The sequence below is a fragment of the Diadema antillarum genome, unplaced genomic scaffold (assembly GCF_040938485.1).
Source record: "Diadema antillarum isolate AM-2024a unplaced genomic scaffold, OU_Dant_1.0 seq00001236_RagTag, whole genome shotgun sequence".
In the NCBI taxonomy this organism is placed as follows: Eukaryota; Metazoa; Echinodermata; class Echinoidea; order Diadematoida; family Diadematidae; genus Diadema; species Diadema antillarum.
The window spans coordinates 294453-311923 of record NW_027272023.1 but is presented as its reverse complement, the minus strand read 5'-3'; the positions used below and the strand labels follow the sequence as shown (position 1 = coordinate 311923).

Here is a 17471-nt window from a genome sequence, read left to right as displayed (position 1 = left end):
CCCAACTGGAGTGCTGCGTGTTTCTAACCTGACGGGAAAAAAAAAGAGGTATATGTATGCCACATTGAGATTGATATTGAATGATAATTATATCAGATTTGATATCAAAAAGAAGGTCTGGTTCAAGAAGTATGATATCCATTTGTTCTAGAAATATGATATTCAAGTAATTTACTCGGTGATATTATGGTGCGTTCATGCCACAAAGAAAATCTCACCAATCACGTTATTTCACGTGATCGAAGATTTGCCACTAGAGAACTTTGATAAAACCTGCCTATGTACAATGTGCTCATCATCGTTCTACATACAGGCTGATCTGCCGGCTGACTGATTTGAAAACTAATAGTCTTGATCCTTTTGCATTGTGCCCCCCCCCCCCCCTTGTATCCGAAAAGGGAGAAAATAGAATCTGATATATGCATGAGGTGAGTGAAGGCTTTCTGATTTAGCGTACTGTCAAGTCGTACATTGATGGTCTCCTATATGTATGTCAGTCTGCACAATTGGAATATTCGATTTTGAAAAACAAACAAACAAACTAACAGAACCAAAAAAAAGTAACAACAACAAACCCCAAGACATATGTTAGCAATGTGTTGGAAAGACGTATGTCGGATTCAATATTCATTATATCAACACACACAGACATACAGACACACACATGCACACACACACACACACAGACGCACACCCTAAAAGCACACTTTCGCAAGCGCAACACTCACACAGACCTATTAAGGCTGTAAGGGGTGGGGATAGATGACTGTAAAAGGTACAACCTACCAAGCTTTATACAGGGCATGGCGTTCATGGTCGTTTCTAGTCAAGGATTTAAATGAAATGATTTATATTCTTACTTAAACTTCACGCTTCCATGGTCATTCAAATTGGTTCTCATGAAATTGTTATTCTTTATGTTGAGGGAAACTTTATGTCTGTACACGTGCAAAAGTATAACAGTAGCCCAAATCAGTAAAACTATTCATTGCATACAACGTATACAAGTAAAAGTGACAGACACTTAATAAAATATTTTCACTTACAAAAGGCTTCCGAGAACATGGGTTCTTGAGGATATATGTATATATACATGTATTATATATATATATATATATATATATATATATATTTGGCCAATGTTTATATACCTTAAATGTTGACTTGGGTTTTCACCTTTTACCATTATCTTTTCCACCAGTCAATGTGCGTTTTATACATACATAGGTCTACATAATTATACAGTGCACTTCCGTTAAAACGAACACGGCTATAACGAAATAACATTGCAGGCACCGACGTTATCCCCTCTATGTTTCATATCATTTATTTGTTCGGTTATAACGACACTTCGATATTAAAAAAACAAAACAAAAACGCGAGTCGACTGTGAGGGAAACTGTACCTAATATGTTGTTTTCTCCACTAACTTTGTTACGATATTATTGTGTCCTATGTTGACCCCATGCAACCGTATGGTAGGCCTATTAATCAGGTCTGATTTCTGTAAATATCCCAAAATTAGGAGCAATACAGTGCGACATAGTACTCCTGGGAAAGACAGGCTCTGCGTTAAGACACTAGAAAGTGAAGCGTGAAATCGTTTTATTTCTTCATCCAACTTTTAGTTTATTGCTGATGACCATGCACTAAGGTTCACCCCTACTTCTATTCAGATTTGAAACACAAGGAAAATGTACAATACTAGAAAGCACTAACTTGGAGGGTACAGACCTCTCCAAGCCAGCAATTACTCATTTCTACCTGCGCGGCGCCCTGACGGAGCAGAGCATTTTATTTTGTTTACCTCCGGTACGGCTTGAACTCCCAAGATAATTATCCTTTTATGCAAACAGAAAGAAAAAATCGAATACACTGTATAAGAAAAAAACCCTCTTACAACAAGGTAATTCACAAATTCCTTACGGTTTTGCTCATATTTCTCTAATTGCTATCCTATAAAACAGAGAGAAACCAGCAATACGATTGTTAGGTAATGGGAGCTAGTTAATATAATGAGGTGGTAGAAGAACACCCTCTCACAAGGTTATTGGCATATTCATAATAAACGTCTGCTAATCATATTCCAATATCATTGTGCGTAGCTTTGACATAATTATTCCTCTTACTGTTCCTCCTTTTCACCGGTACATACATGTAGTTATAAAAAAGATTCACGGGAAGCAATAAGAAATTTGATTGTTCCATTGGGCCTTTACACTACAGCTGTTTTCATGTACGTGTTATTGTATTGATTAAGAGCAAAATTGATTAATCAAATGAGTAGAAATCTAATGATAAATTTGCAAATTCGTTTCTTGTGACATGAAGATGGTTCTCTTTATTATTGGACCTCGTATAGACCTACTGACATTTCACTGTATCATGAAATGATGAGGAAAGTCTGTATAATATACCGCTTGATGTATTAGTATAGAATATGCCTATTAAATGTAAATGCCTACTAAATGTTGATCGATAATTGTACGACTGTGTATACACTCAACGTTTGTTTGTGTGTTTATGGGTCTAAAATACGCGCCGGTCCTTTGCAAATGAAGTGACGAATTGTGTCGGAGTTGCAGTTTATATCATTCCATTCGTTACGACGCACATGGGTCAAGCCTATGTGCACACAGTCTTCTTGCCCCCTATAGTTGTCTGGCTGATTGGGTCTCCAGTTCCGGTAGGAGGCATTCGATCCATCGGACCACACGAATTCCCCCTCCACGACGATGTCGTTGATCCCGATCCAAAGTCTCACGCCCGACGTCGACTGTCCAGCCAGAGACAGGATGCAGGTGCATTATGGGAAGCCGGAAGTAGCGCAGAGGGATTGGGCAAAAAATCAAGTGAGACAGACAAATCACCGTAAAAGAACAGAAACCAAACCAAAACCAAAATGAAAAAAAGAGCAAAACAAAAACAAACCAGACAAACGACGCAGAATTGACCAAACCCGTATTTGAAGAATTCTTTAATGAGCGTTCCCTCATTCTCTTAAATAAGACATACTGGCCCGAATTCACGAAGGTGGTACAAATGAAACCATGGTTTAAACCATGGACAAAAACCATGGAGCGCCAAGTGTCGCATGGAATATTTCGTTAAGAAATCGGTCATTTCGTCGATGAAATGATGATTTTGTAACGAAATGACAACATTTTGTAACTGAATGAACATTTCGTCCACGAAATGATAATTTCGTTAAAGAAACGGTCATTTTGTCGACGAAATGACCAATTTCGTAACGAAATATTCCATGCGACACTTGGCGCTCCATGGTTTTTATCCATGGTTTAAACCATGGTTTCATTTGTACCATCTTCGTGAATTCGGGCCTGTGTGTATGCAAAAAAAAAAAAAAAAAAAAAAAAAAAAAAAAGAACACGCTAAATTCATTTTTTTTTTCACGCGAAAGTAAGTAACCTTTTTATGGCTGATTTTCAAAACAATGTACTTATTTATCCTTGCGGTCAGCCTATAGTTTGCGAATAAAACTTGCGATATGTTCACTATCTATAGCTTCTAACGTGAAAAATACAGCTATGCTATGAGGTACACATGTACTTTGTAAGACTTAAACGGCGTACGCGTGGCGTATGTGCAATCACTCCATTATGATGTGGATTATCAAAGTGCTACTTGCCGCAGGGCCAAACCCCAAAAAGTCGCTTACTTTTTCCGAGTTCCACTCTCTCTACAAACTAAATAGACCATGCTTATTTTCAAATTTTAATTGTAACAAACAACATTCCACTGGCCTACCTCAAAAAATTTGTTGCGAAAGCCTCCAAATCGAAGATGGCTTCCAAGATGACCGCTATATTTATTTAATTAATAGAATTTGATAGAAACATCAAATTGCAACAAATTTGATGTCATATGAAAAAGAATACAATTTTCTACAAGTTGATACCATTTTTGAGGGTAGTTGTGATAACTGGATTGAGATTTTAAGGAAAAACACTCATTTTTTGATATTTTTCTGAAAAAAAAATCATGAAAATGCTTGATTCAGCATAAATCAGAGAAAATCTGAAGGATCATCTTGAAACGTTTCAAGAATTTTGTTTGGTATACAATTAAGATTTGGAGGAAATTAGGGGTCAGTACCATTTTCTACTACTTAGTCTACGTAGTTTGTAGAGGGAGGGCAACTCGACCTCTGTTTTTAGCTTTGCCCCCCCCCCCCCCCCCCCCCCCCCCCCCCCCCGTTATAGGTCACGTACCTCGGAGTCTACATCGGCATTCGTGTTGAAGAATGTGTACAGGAATTCCTGTTCAGCTTGTGTGGTGACGGACGCAAGGTGAGCCATGGTGTACGTACTGCAGTCACTGGCAGAGGGAAGTACGTGCGTCTGACAGTGTATCTCGGCTTCCCACCATGTCATTTGGCGGGCGAAGTGTCTAGAACATTGCAAAAGAAAAAAATGTATAAGAGAAAAGAAAAGAGACAAACATCAATATTGAGCCTTACTTGACGAGAAAGTATGCTCTATGTCTATAGGCCTACATCACTTTTTTTTTTTTCTGAAAGAGTGAGTGCAATAAAAATCAACTAACGAGAACTAGCAACTAGGGGCGTCGATCCGTTTCAACATTGTGTGTGTGTGTGGGGGGGGGGGGGCAAAACTCGGAAGATCCGTGCGAGAGAGAGGAGCGACCTAGCGGGAAGAGGGAGGGTTTGGAAGGGAGGCATTGCCCTCTTTCGCGAGGGAGATTTTGCATTAGACCCCGTTTACATTGAGTGAAAAGGCCGCGGCCAAGCCCGGCCTTCACTTCACTGTAAACACGCAAAAGGCCAAATGCGGTGCCAAAATTTGGCAAAGCTCTGAAGGTATATATAGTCTTGGTCTCGGTTCGGCCGCGGCCGAGCCCTGCCTTTTCTCACTGTGAACGCAAACTGGGCCAAATGCGGTACCAAATCGCGAACGGCCCACTCCCAACAGTAGTCGTTTGTTTACAAGCAGAGCGCCACTACGACAAAATATTGAAAGGTTTGAATTAAAGCCTGCGCTGAGCCCGGCACTGTAAACGGACAAAATTGTGGGGCCCGAGTACCGCAATTGAGAGGCCCCATGTCACAGTGGAAATTGACAAAAGTTGCCAAAAATTGACAAAATTGACCAAAGTTGCACAAAATTGTACAAAATTGCATAAACTTTTCACAAAGTTGCTCAAAATTGCGCAAAGTTGTACAAAGTTGCATAAACTTTTCACAAAGTTGCACAAAATTGCGCAAAATTGTACAAAGTTGCACAAACTTTTCTCAAAGTTGCACTAAATTGCGCAAAATTGTACTAAGTTGCACAAACTTTTCTCAAAGTTGCACTAAATTGCGCAAAATTGTACAAAGTTGCACAAACTTTTCTCAAAGTTGCACTAAATTGCGCAAAATTGTACAAAGTTGCACTAAATTGCGCAAAATTGTACAAAGTTGCACTAAATTGCGCAAAATTGTACAAAGTTGCACTAAATTGCGCAAAATTGTACAAAGTTGCACTAAAAATTGCGCAAAATTGTACAAAGTTGCACTAAATTGCGCAAAATTGTACAAAGTTGCACTAAATTGCATAAACTTCTCACGAAGTTGCACAAAAATGTGCAAAGTTGTACAAAGTTGCATGACCTTCTCACAAAGTTGCAAAAAATTGCGCAAAGTTGTACAAAGTTACATTAACTTTTCACAAAGTTATGCAAAATTGCGCAAAGGTTCACAAAGTCACATAAAATTGTAGGGGCAAGCATGGTGTCACCGGACACCATGGTATTACCGGACACGCACATTTTTGCGTACTAATGACATTCTGTACGCGCGAGACTTCGTAGATTAGCCTCACAGAACTTTGTGTGGACCGAAATCGCAAAAAACGCCACATAAAAATGTAAAAAAAAACGAAAAAATTCACATTTTACCTCAAATTTATAGTTGAGTGACCCGTACCTTGTTTATAGTTAATATTTATGCATGTTTGAATCACATTTCGCGACTGAAATTCTATGAAATCCCACTCACATACAGGAAAAATGCTGAAGATTCTATTAGAACCAAAAGTTCACTGATCAATATCGGAAAAATTGTAGCTATCGTCCTCAAACGCGAACGATGCGGAATAGTTGTGCGCTAAGGGGCACGCAACTCATCACCCGCGCGTGCAGCTCCCATAGACAAAGCACGTATACTCTAACCAGTTGTCGATTTCTCACAAGGTTTTATTGCGTGAACTGTTCGAATGGTCAAGACAGACATTTTACTGTAAAATACGAAATTTGAGCTTCATTTGCAGATTTTTTTGTGTGTCATCCGCTCGGTGAGAATGTGTATGGTGATTTGTGGGATGAATTGTGATTCTGGTGCAAGGATTAGGTGCGAAAGACCTCGATTATTCGATTACGAAAATAGCGTCCGGTAATACAATGCGATTTTGCACCGCGCAAAAAACCACTATTTTTAGAGGGGTATGTTTGAAGCATATTTTCTAAAAACTGGAACGAAGAAATGACGTAAGTTGGCTGAATTCGTAATTTCCATGAGTCTGTGAATAAGTGGTGTTGTTTTTAGCCGAAATTTCACTCTATGAGTACGGAATTCAAAGCCACAAAGAAAAGCGTCCGGTAATAGGATGTTCCACCCTACTAAGTTCCATTAACCCGTTGAAGACGAGCTGATTTTGCTATTACACGCAATTCTTATGACCCCAGCCCGATTATACCCGGGACTCGTCTTCAACGGGTTAACTTCTCACAAAATTCCACTTTAATTCTTCTCCCTTCCCCAAATGAGGTCCAAATGTGCTTGCTCCGTACATTCTGTGCGTTTTCCTATCTTGTTAACTCTAATATCTTTGGTACTATCAAAGAGTTAACAAGATAGGAAAGCGTGCAGTATGCATGGAGCAAGCACATTTGGACCGCAATCGGCAGTCAGGCACAAGATCGAAATACCGTTCTTCCCCAAAAGAACGGTTTATGGTTGTTTTGGGGCCTGATGAATAATACATAAACCTTAGTCCCGTCATGCTTTGCGATGCGTTGCGTGTTATACCTATGGCCAACAAATGTTTGGTTTGCAGTACCGTTTTTCAAAAAATATTTACGGAAAATGTCATGGCTCAATATTTTTTACAAAGCGCATGAATCATGAAGAATACATAATGATACTTCTCTGTTAATATAAAAGAAAATGAGCCATGACATTTTTGAGAATTTCCACTGGAATACGTAATTAGGCTCGATATTTTTGAAGATTTGAACGAACCGTTCCTTATAGACGTGTTCGAACAGGCGCTTTGTCAAATAACGCAATCTGGTAAGGGTATTGTTTGTTATCAGTTGGGTTGCAACTCGCTAATGTTTATCAATGTAACATCTTATCGTGAAGCTCAGAGACATAGAGTAGAAGGGGGGGGGGGTGGAGCAGAATAGATGATTTGGTAATGTAGACAAACTATGTATTCACCTGTCAAATACAACCACATCACAATAGTCAGAAGGCGAACTGCATACATTAGTATTGCCAAGTCGGACAAACATTGTAGCTTGTCAAACCTATAGCAACATTCACAGCGGGTGACGATCATTCCATCCATTACAATGTTATTGTTTGTTATCAGGTGAACAAATGTTTGCTTATCGAAATTTAACAAAGGTGTGTGCATAAAATTTGACATTACGAAACCCCTCTATTGAACCGGGGGGTAAGATTATGTAATTGTTCTTGTTTTGATTTCTTATATACCAAGATATGCAATTGAATTATGACAAACGAGCAGGGGAAAACATTCTAAAACGGTACTAAAAACATCTCCCGCTCTGCGTATGGGTCAACACCCTGTTTGGTTTTCAAATTATGGGGTTTGCTTCTCCTGCTTGACCCCCCCCCCCCCCCCCCCCACCAAGCATGCACATCAGGCCAGGTAGTTTTTGGACCATAGTAATCGCGAAATGGAACTGCATTGTCTTAGAATAAAAGCGCTACATATTGAGACACTAAAAATATGTGTGTTTGTGTGTATGTATGTATGTATGTATGTGTGTGTGTGTGCGTGTGTGTATACTACTAATAACGTAACAAAACTGCAATACCTTCAAAAAGAAACTATACTGAGAAATATTCTGTGCATGTGTGTGTGTTTGTGTGTGTGTGTGTGTGTGTGTGTGTGAGAATGAAGTTACCATGTCACCCGTTCACGTATACGCAACTCCTATCATTCTTGCGTGCAGATCGATTAATAATTTTGATGTTTTTGGTTGTTTTGAATAAACGACTGCGTAGAGTCTATGTAGCACGATCTCTACGCCATCACGCGGCGGGTGATTGAAAACAGCCAAAAACCATTCTTTTCCATAAGATCGGTAAATCGATCTTGCGCCTGACTGATCGGGCAGAACTATAATCACAGAGCTAAGAACACAACTCAGTCCGCCCGCAAGCATTGATTATTTATAAGATAAATGGTGTTAATATTATCTTTAAAAGATTTTAAAATTATACACGATTTTTGTGATATAAAGTGCTTGAATCGTAACAAAATATTTTAGAAAAATAAGGATTAATTCGTGTACATGAAAAATAGGCAATGCCACAATACGCCAAAACACAATCAGTGACAAAAGAAATAAGCGCATCAATCACCAATCAGTTGCGTCGAATTTATTGATCACGCGCCTTGCCATGATTAAGTTTCACTGCGCAATATATGGGTGATTGCGCACGCGTCCATTTGTATTGTACATTAATTGGATTTATAAAATGGGTTCAAGAATGTAGCCAATTGGAAGCGCTGAAATGAGTCACGTGTGCGTGCATTATTTTCTTCAGGTAAGCACTAAGAAGAGTCTCTCTTCCACCTCCCTGGCCTGACGTACGTCACAATAGCCGGGTTCACACGTACACCAATTAGCGGGATACAAATCTCGAGATTTGCATCGCGATCGTCATCCCGAGTTTTTTGCACGTGTGGACAGAAAAAACCCGAAAATTAGCGGGATAAGCATCGCGATGCTAATCCCAAGAAATCTTGCGCTGGTTCGTCAATTAGCGGGATAATTGGCCGCGCGCTGGTACGTGTGAACGGTCGGGATTACAATCTCGAGTTTTTATATCCCATCATGCAATGCGCACATCACAACAGCGAGGCCTCTGCGAAGAGGTCCTTCACCTCTTTGGAGCACAACAACAACAGCGCGCGAACCACACCACTGACGCGTAAAAGACAATGGACAAAGGTAAGTGCGCGCAAGCAGTGACAGAAGCCGGGTTCACACGTACACCAATTAGCGGGATACAAATCTCGAGATTTGCATCGCGATCGTCATCCCTAGTTTTTTGCACGTGTGGACAGAAAAAACCCGAAAATTAGCGGGATAAGCATCGCGATGCTAATCCCAAGAAATCTTGCGCTGGTTCGTCAATTAGCGGGATAATTGGCCGCGCGCTGGTACGTGTGAACGGTCGGGATTACAATCTCGAGTTTTTACATCCCATCATGCAATGCGCACATCACAACAGCGAGGCCTCTGCGAAGAGGTCCTTCACCTCTTTGGAGAACAATAACAACAGCGCGCGAACCACACCACTGACGCGTAAAAGACAATGGACAAAGGTAAGTGCGCGCAAGCAGTGATAGAGAAGGGCGCTGCGTGACCCAGTTTGCAGGCTTTGTTGTTGTCTCTATCGGCACTTAGCGGGATAATTCGGTACGTGTGGACGCTCGCCAAATTAGCGGGATACCGATCGCGATCGCCATCCCGCTAATTTGGTACGTGTGGACGCTCGCCAAAAAACTCGGGATGAGCATCGCGATCGTCATCCCGCTAATTTGTACGTGTGAACCCGGCTAGAGAAGGGCGCTGTGTGACCCAGTTTGCAGGCTTTGTTGTTGTCTCTATCGGCAATTAGCGGGATAATTCGGTACGTGTGGACGCTCGCCAAATTAGCGGGATAGGCCTACCGATCGCGATCGCCATCCCGCTAATTTGGTACGTGTGGACGCTCGCCAAAAAACTCGGGATGAGCATCGCGATCGTCATCCCGCTAATTTGTACGTGTGAACCCGGCTATTGTTTTACACTAGCAGTGCGCACTCAGTTGTTACAAGTGCGTCACGCGCTACTATACGCGCTGTCAATCCTGTAAACAACTTCTAGTTCGGGCCGCGGACTGCCACAACAGCCGGTGTAGCGGCAGATAGCGTTCCGCGGCGTTTTTTTTTGTTCTAAAACAGTATCCGCCGGCAGATCGTGTCCTAACACTGGCGGATACTGTTCTGAAGCGCAGGTATCGTTACTATCGTTGCTTCTCACTGTGGTTTCTTCTTTTCGCTGATTCTGCCAATGCGCCCCTGCTTGTTCGCTGCTTCCATTTCGAGTTTCACGTACAATAACTCTATATTTGCTGCTTCCGCCCCTCGCTTGCTGCTGTTTTCGCTGCCTCCACTTACACTCCAGACCGGTATTCCGAGGTTACAACAGCTAGCTCTGGTCCGCACGTATCTTTTTTTTTTTCGTAGCCATGCGAGAAATTATCTTATAGATATATGCTTTTGAATAGCATTATGATCCCTCCCCCTCCCTCCCCCACCCCTCCCCTCGGCTCCCCCTCAAACGAGAAAATGAAAGGGAGGCAGAATTCACTCCAGTGCACATGGTGCAGGTATCATGCCTAGGTGAATGCAGCACTTTGCCTACTAAAATGTCCGCAGATTATAAAAATATCAACAGATTATAAAATGTCAACCGTGAGTCCCTGTAACGTATTCAAAGAGAGGAATAAGTCCGCCCTGTTGTGTATTCATAGGGAGGCAGAATTCACTCCATCTCGTGACGATTCATGCAGCATTTTGCTTACTAAAATGGCTGCAGTAGCCACTTGGAACCTACTCCGCGCAGCGCGGAACTCTTTCGACACAGTCCCTGACGAAGATCACGTGCACGCGGCAGGTTAAGCAACGCTATTACAACGTAGTAGCCTGTACGTACAAAATCGCCGCTGTACAGTATCTGCCGTCACTAATCGCGGCAGATTTCAGCCCATGTCGGAACGATAACTGCCGATTGAAACGATAACTGCCGGCGGATACTGTTCTAGAACAAAAAACGCCGCGGAACGCTATCTGCCGCTACACCGGCGGCCTTTCTTGTGCATAACAGTACGTGGCGTACGTATACTCTTATACGTACGTACAGTACTTACAGTGTGCGGGATTTCCGAGTGCGACGTGCGTAAATGTTTGGGACGAACATCTTCGGACATCTTGACTTTTGAGCGAGTGCTACATGTAGCTGACTGGTATTGACCCACAAAGGTACGTGAATAATGCTGTTAGTTTTCGACCCATTTTATAAAACTAATGATGCACAGGATTATTTCGTGGCGTTAGTGAAGGTGCGGCTCACTCTCGAGTATTGACAACGGTTGCAAACATGCACTCGGCTGCGCCTCGTGCATGTCGCACCATTGTCAATACTCTCGAGCGCGCCGCACCTTCACTAACACACTCTATCCTGTGCATCATTAGTATATTATAAAATGGGTTCAAGAATGTAGCCAAGTGGAAGCGCTGAAATGAGTCACGTGTGCGTGCATTATTTTCTTCAGGTAAGCACTAAGAAGAGTCTCTCTTCCACCTCCCTGGCCTGATGTACGTCACAATGTTTTACACTAGCAGTGCGCACTCAATCAGTTGTTACAAGTGCGTCACGCGCTACTATACGCGCTGTCAATCCTGTAAACAACTTCTAGTTCGGGCCGCGGGCTGCCACAACAGCCGGCGGCCTTTCTTGTGCATAACAGTACGTGGCGTACGTATACTCTTATACGTACGTACAGTACTTATAGTGTGCGGGATTTCCGAGTGCGACGTGCGTAAATGTTTGGGACGAACATCTTCGGACACCTTGACTTTTGAGCGAGTGCTACATGTAGCTGACTGGTATTGACCCACAAAGGTACGTGAATAATGCTGTTAGTTTTCGACCCATTTTATAAATCTAATGATGCACAGGATTATTTCGTGGCGTTAGTGAAGGTGCGGCTCACTCTCGAGTATTGACAACGGTTGCAAACATGCACTCGGCTGCGCCTCGTGCATGTCGCACCATTGTCAATACTCTCGAGCGCGCCACACCTTCACTAACACACTCTATCCTGTGCATCATTAGTATAATTGCGTACCACTATAACTGAGAAACTACCCACCAAGTGCGACTGAGTATACCCGCGTATGAATTAATTAGCACGCTTGATGACCGCGCGCTGTCCATTTGTTTTGTACATGAAAATCGCGCAGTTCCCAGTCTTTTCAATTAAGCGTCTTTGGTACTATGCTATATCCAGTGGTTAGAGATCGAAGGATAAAACCCAAACAAACTAAGAGATGACGTCATTTCGATTCATGGTGCGCCGGACGTGTCAAAACTTGAACTACTTGAAAAACGATTCTTTGCAAATTTGCGGCTGTTTCATTGGTTGAAAGTTAAAATGAGGTCTGTATCGATATTCACAAGAGATATCGATACGCCATCTTCATTCTTTTTCTCAAGTCGAATACTGTATAGTCGAGTCGAGTCAAGATACAAAAATATGTCGTCAAAAGCGAGCCCACTGCTGAAGAAACTCATGGAGTCTCATTTAGATATTAGACCAAGTGACTTGATCATTATTAATGATAAACACATAAAACAAATTATTTCTGATTTACGCGATTTCTTTAATTTAAAGTGTTTATAATTCCATTTGATCAATTTTTTTTTTTTTAAATCATGATGATTATAATTTCATAACCCACATGTTACCGGAACAAGATAACACAGGAAGCCATGTACATGGCATCTGATATAAAGGTAAGCCCTAAGATTTATATTACTATTAGTCTATTCGAATTTGGAACAATTTAAAAAAATATATATTTATTTATTGTTTTGTGTTTGTTTTTATTTACATTTTTTTGTGTGTTGTGGTTGTAATAGAACGTGGCTCTAAAGGCAGTTTGGATTATTTAGGAATGGGGTGGGGGTTTTTCATTGCATTAGGCAGCTTTCTAACGCCAGACCGAACGTCAAGCTTAGTACGAGGTGACGTCTCAAATTCTTACCCTCGGGTCGTCTTCTAAATCTGAGGACGGGAGTCGGTGGAGATTTCCCCGATTCCACGTCGTCGCGACTTGTAACGACGTGAGTGACACTGTATTTCTTTGTAAGGCCTAGATCTATATGATTATGGATAATAATCTAATTCTGCTAGGTTTAATCTTCACGGGCCTAAAAGATAGATTGAAGCACCCCAGGTTCTTCCTTCCCCTTGGCCTTCTTCTTCTTTCCTCTTTTTTTCTCTTTTCCTTTCCCCTTTCTCTTCTTCCATACCTAAAGAAAATTTGTGACAAATTTTAGACAAGTTGTCTGATTTTACCAACATCAGCAAAGAATAAGGGGAAAGCACGAATGACAATAAATCAGAGCGAAGAGATTGTGTTACATGCAGTCTCTTCGGCTCGATAAGAAACTTGACACCCCACCTCTCTCCCCTTGTGGAAATTTCCACAAAAGCAGGTGCCACACCCAGGTGCGTGCCAGACGAAAGAATGCGCGCGCTGGAATAAACAGCGTGTAAATATCCTGGAAATATCGATCGAAGAACCAGCTCATTAGTTGAATTAAAGGAATCATTGCAAAAATATCGTGATTCTATAGCCTTTCTTTTGGCGCATAGTAGGAAACATCAAACAGTCGAATATAGTGTACTTGATCGAATATCTTATGTTCCCTGAACACTAAAAAAAAAAAAGATCGATTAATCAGTCAATTAAAAATGCAATCACAGAAATAAAAAGGTCTCGTATGCCCAGAGAAATTCACTACGAGTAGGTTCAATGAGATGCAGTCATCACCTGGTTAGACAGCAAAATCGTGACAATTAATTTCAGTTCACGCTCATCATAACTGCTTATTACTTATCAAAGTTTTGGCCAGGGAGGTCTTTCTTCCACCTCCCTGGTTTTGGCTATCAACATTCGTTCGTACGTGTTTTTTGTTTGTTTGTTTGTTTTGTATGTTTTTCCTCAAGTGAAAGACGTAATGATTTCTTCGTATCGAACGTAGACTATGTTTACCGTTTATCCAAACAGTAGGCGCCTAGGCGTACTTTCTGAATATATTCAGAAATTTCTATCAACATTTTAAATATATTACAAGACTCCCAAATACCAGTTGAAAAAAAAATAAGAAATCGAATTTTTGAGATATGAACAACAACAAAAAATAACTAGATCTGTCGTCTTTGGGACACGATACATACATGGTATAAGTATGAACTTGATAGGCATATCACTTTCTGAGCTAACCTCTGCACAACTTTTGGGGAGAAATAAAGAAAGAAAGAAAGAAGAAGAAGAAGAAGAAGAAGAAAGAAAGAAAGAAAGAATCCGTACAGATACAGAAGGTGATTCGAGAGGATACTCGGATCACCTAAAAATGCATAGGAAAAGACCACTTCAACTTCGAATGACTTCGAATTTCTCAAAACCGTTCCCTAGTTCATGGACATCCCATAGAAACGCGTGTTTTGATATATAGGCCTACACGTTGCTATGGCATGTCCTCGAACTATTATATCTAGTTTCGCGAAACTACGGCCTGGCATGGCCACAGTAATTTTTTTCCGTAACCTCCCGCCTCCCCTTCCCCGATTCGAAAACAGCTTGATTGAAGCCCCTGCCTATATTTAAACACGAACCTTATTAAACCCTAAGTTAGGTACATGGTTTATATGGCTAGTGTTTGAATAGAATTTACTATTTTAAGTTAATAATAGACTGTCAGTATTGCAACTGATTAACAAATTGCCCTACATCGACGTAAATATTTTGTTCATAAATATGAATAAGACTCTCAGTAGTTCCATAATCGTTTGTGTGTCGATCGGCAGGTTAGGGTTACGGAAAAAATAATCGCGGCCTGGCCTCTGCTCTGCCATGCCTCGTCTTCTGTACACGTGTATGTACGCCTGTACTGTACGCCTGTACTGTATACATGTACAACACGGTCCACATCACGCACATGGTTTTGCAGCAGATTTCACGGTCGACGGTCGGTCGATGCTACACTACAGCAGTGAATGCGATTGAAGGATAGCGAGCTTCGCGATGCCGCGGGCTGTATGTGATGATTTTAATCACAAATCGTGTTTGGTAGTGTGGTTTTTTGAGCAAATTTGTGCTCAAACCTTCTGAAAAGACCTTTAGTCTGACATCAGATAGAAAAAGAAGACATACGAGAATGAAGTGAGTATCAGTATGTTATAATAAAACTGAATGAAAATTGTGTCAGTTTCGCGTTTTCAGGAGCCGGTGAATTTGCCCGGCTCGCGATCGCGAGTTTGTTTTATTCTGTTACGGAGGGATACCATGCAAGAAGCCTCGCAAAATTACATGACGGTCCTATTATAAAATGGGTTCAAGAATGTAGCCAATAGGAAGCGCTGAAATGAGACACACCTCCTTCCTTTACTTCAGTACAACTGCACTGCCTGTAATCCTATGGTAGATTGCCGATCGTCTGTGCGCGCGGCGGCTCCTTTGATGAATTGCGTGCATACGCGTACGCGCCGTCAATCCTGTAAACAACTTCTAGTTCGGGCTGCCGGCCGGCCGGCCTGTCTTCCCTTGTGCATAACATATGTGGCGTACGTACGTATACTGTACTATACGTACACTTTGTACAGTACAGTAGACCAAGCGTTATGGGACCGGACACGTACATGGAGTCACTTTGAAGAGCAAATCCAACGATTTAGCAGGTTAATTCTCACGCCGTTTTCAGAGTATGTTGTCTAGTAGGCCTATATGAGAAGTCTATATCAAGTCTTTAAGGTAAAGGGTGCATATTCTATGTAAAATAAGTAAGTTTTCATGCGGGTGTCCGGAAACCCAACCCCCCATTATACTTATACTGTATGTGCGGGACTTCCGCGAGTGCGACGTGCGTAAAAGTTTGGGACGAACATCTTCGGACGTCTTGATCCACAAAGGTACGTGAAAAACGCTGAAAAATGATGTTAGTTTTCGAATTTTCGACCCATTTTATAAAACAAATGATGCACAGGATTATTTCGTGGCGTTAGTGTAGGCGTAGCTCACTCTCGGGTATTTACAATGTAGTGCATGTTTCCCAATTGTAAATACCCTCGAGTGCACTACGCCTACACTAACGCACTCTATCCTGTGCATCATTAGTATATTAACGAACCTTTTGACACACTCTGGTTAAATGACCGACTATGACGCACATAATGGGTCAGTATGTGACGGACATTTTGCTCCCGTGACGGTACCACGCATCATCAAATTGGTGGTACTTGACGCGACCATGACGCACTTTTCCCGGGGGTCAAGAGGTGCGTCATACAAATGACAGCTGCATAAACATATACACTCGTGGCTATCTGGTTCAATGCTCAGACACTTCTGCTTGGAGAACAGTTGCTCTAGTTTGCGTTCCTAACAAGAAATATTATCCGTAGTGTTGCTCCACATAACAAGTCATGATGTACAATTTTATTATAACTAGCGGGTACCCGTGCTTCGCAGTGGCCATGGCCACTGTGCACAGTGAACGCGTCGCCGCAGTTACCGTGCATTCGCGTCTGACGCGAGCATCACCGTCATCGCGCGTATAACATGACCCTGATGTTGCAACGCGTAATCCATGTGTAGGACCGCATAGCAACCGGCTTGTGCCGAAAGGGTGGGTTGGGTGGTGGCGCGTCGCGTTAATGGGAACACCACCCTTCGTCCAAAGCCCCCCCCCCCCCCCCGGTTTTGCCGAAAGGGTGCGTTGGGAGCGTTGGATCGCGTCGCGTTGACTGGAACCCCACCCTTCGTCCAAACCCCCCCCCCCCGGTTTTGCCGAAAGGGTGCGTTGGTACTTTTTCTCTTTTTCTCATGTAACCCTATAAAGCCCAAGCTATCTTGATGTTATTGTTTGATGTTTCATCGTCACATTCGGCACATGGGTAGAGCAACTCATAGTCTACATGACCGCATACTTGATTTTTTTTTTTCATGGTGACACATAGAGGGCGCTATTCACCAAAATATAAAGAAATACATAGGAAATATGCTAAAAACATGATTTTTCTGTATAATTTCTTTATCCCCACTATGTGTTATCATAGACCAATATTTTTCATATTTGCCACAAATGATTTGCAAGTCAAAGCTCATTATTTTTTATGGTCGAAATTTCTCAAGGTCACTACATGGGGGCGCTATTCATAACAAAATAAAGAAATACATTATGAGACCTGTGATGTATTGTTAGGAATAGGTACATGCATATAGTTATCATATTTCATATACCAATAATATCGGAATTTTAAGTTTGCAGATTGATAATGTGATAAACAAATGATATTAGAGGTATAACTTGGGTGGAGGAATCAAAATGACACAAAATAGAATGGCAATCTTTGG

The 17471-nt window shown here is 41.6% G+C and overlaps 1 protein-coding gene across 1 annotated transcript in view; it reads right to left on the bottom strand.

Annotated features, from left to right (window-relative positions):
• Positions 1–1563: 1563 nt before the first annotated feature.
• Positions 1564–17471, bottom strand: part of LOC139745145 (echinoidin-like) — a 41273-nt gene continuing 25365 nt past the window's right edge. Inside the window, exons 2-3 of the mRNA XM_071655561.1 lie at positions 4233–4410; positions 1564–2776 (exon numbers count right to left, since the gene is read on the bottom strand). Of these exons, the coding sequence (XP_071511662.1) occupies positions 2522–2776; positions 4233–4410 (433 nt within the window). The 3' untranslated portion in view covers positions 1564–2521. The remainder of the gene's footprint in view (positions 2777–4232; positions 4411–17471) is intronic.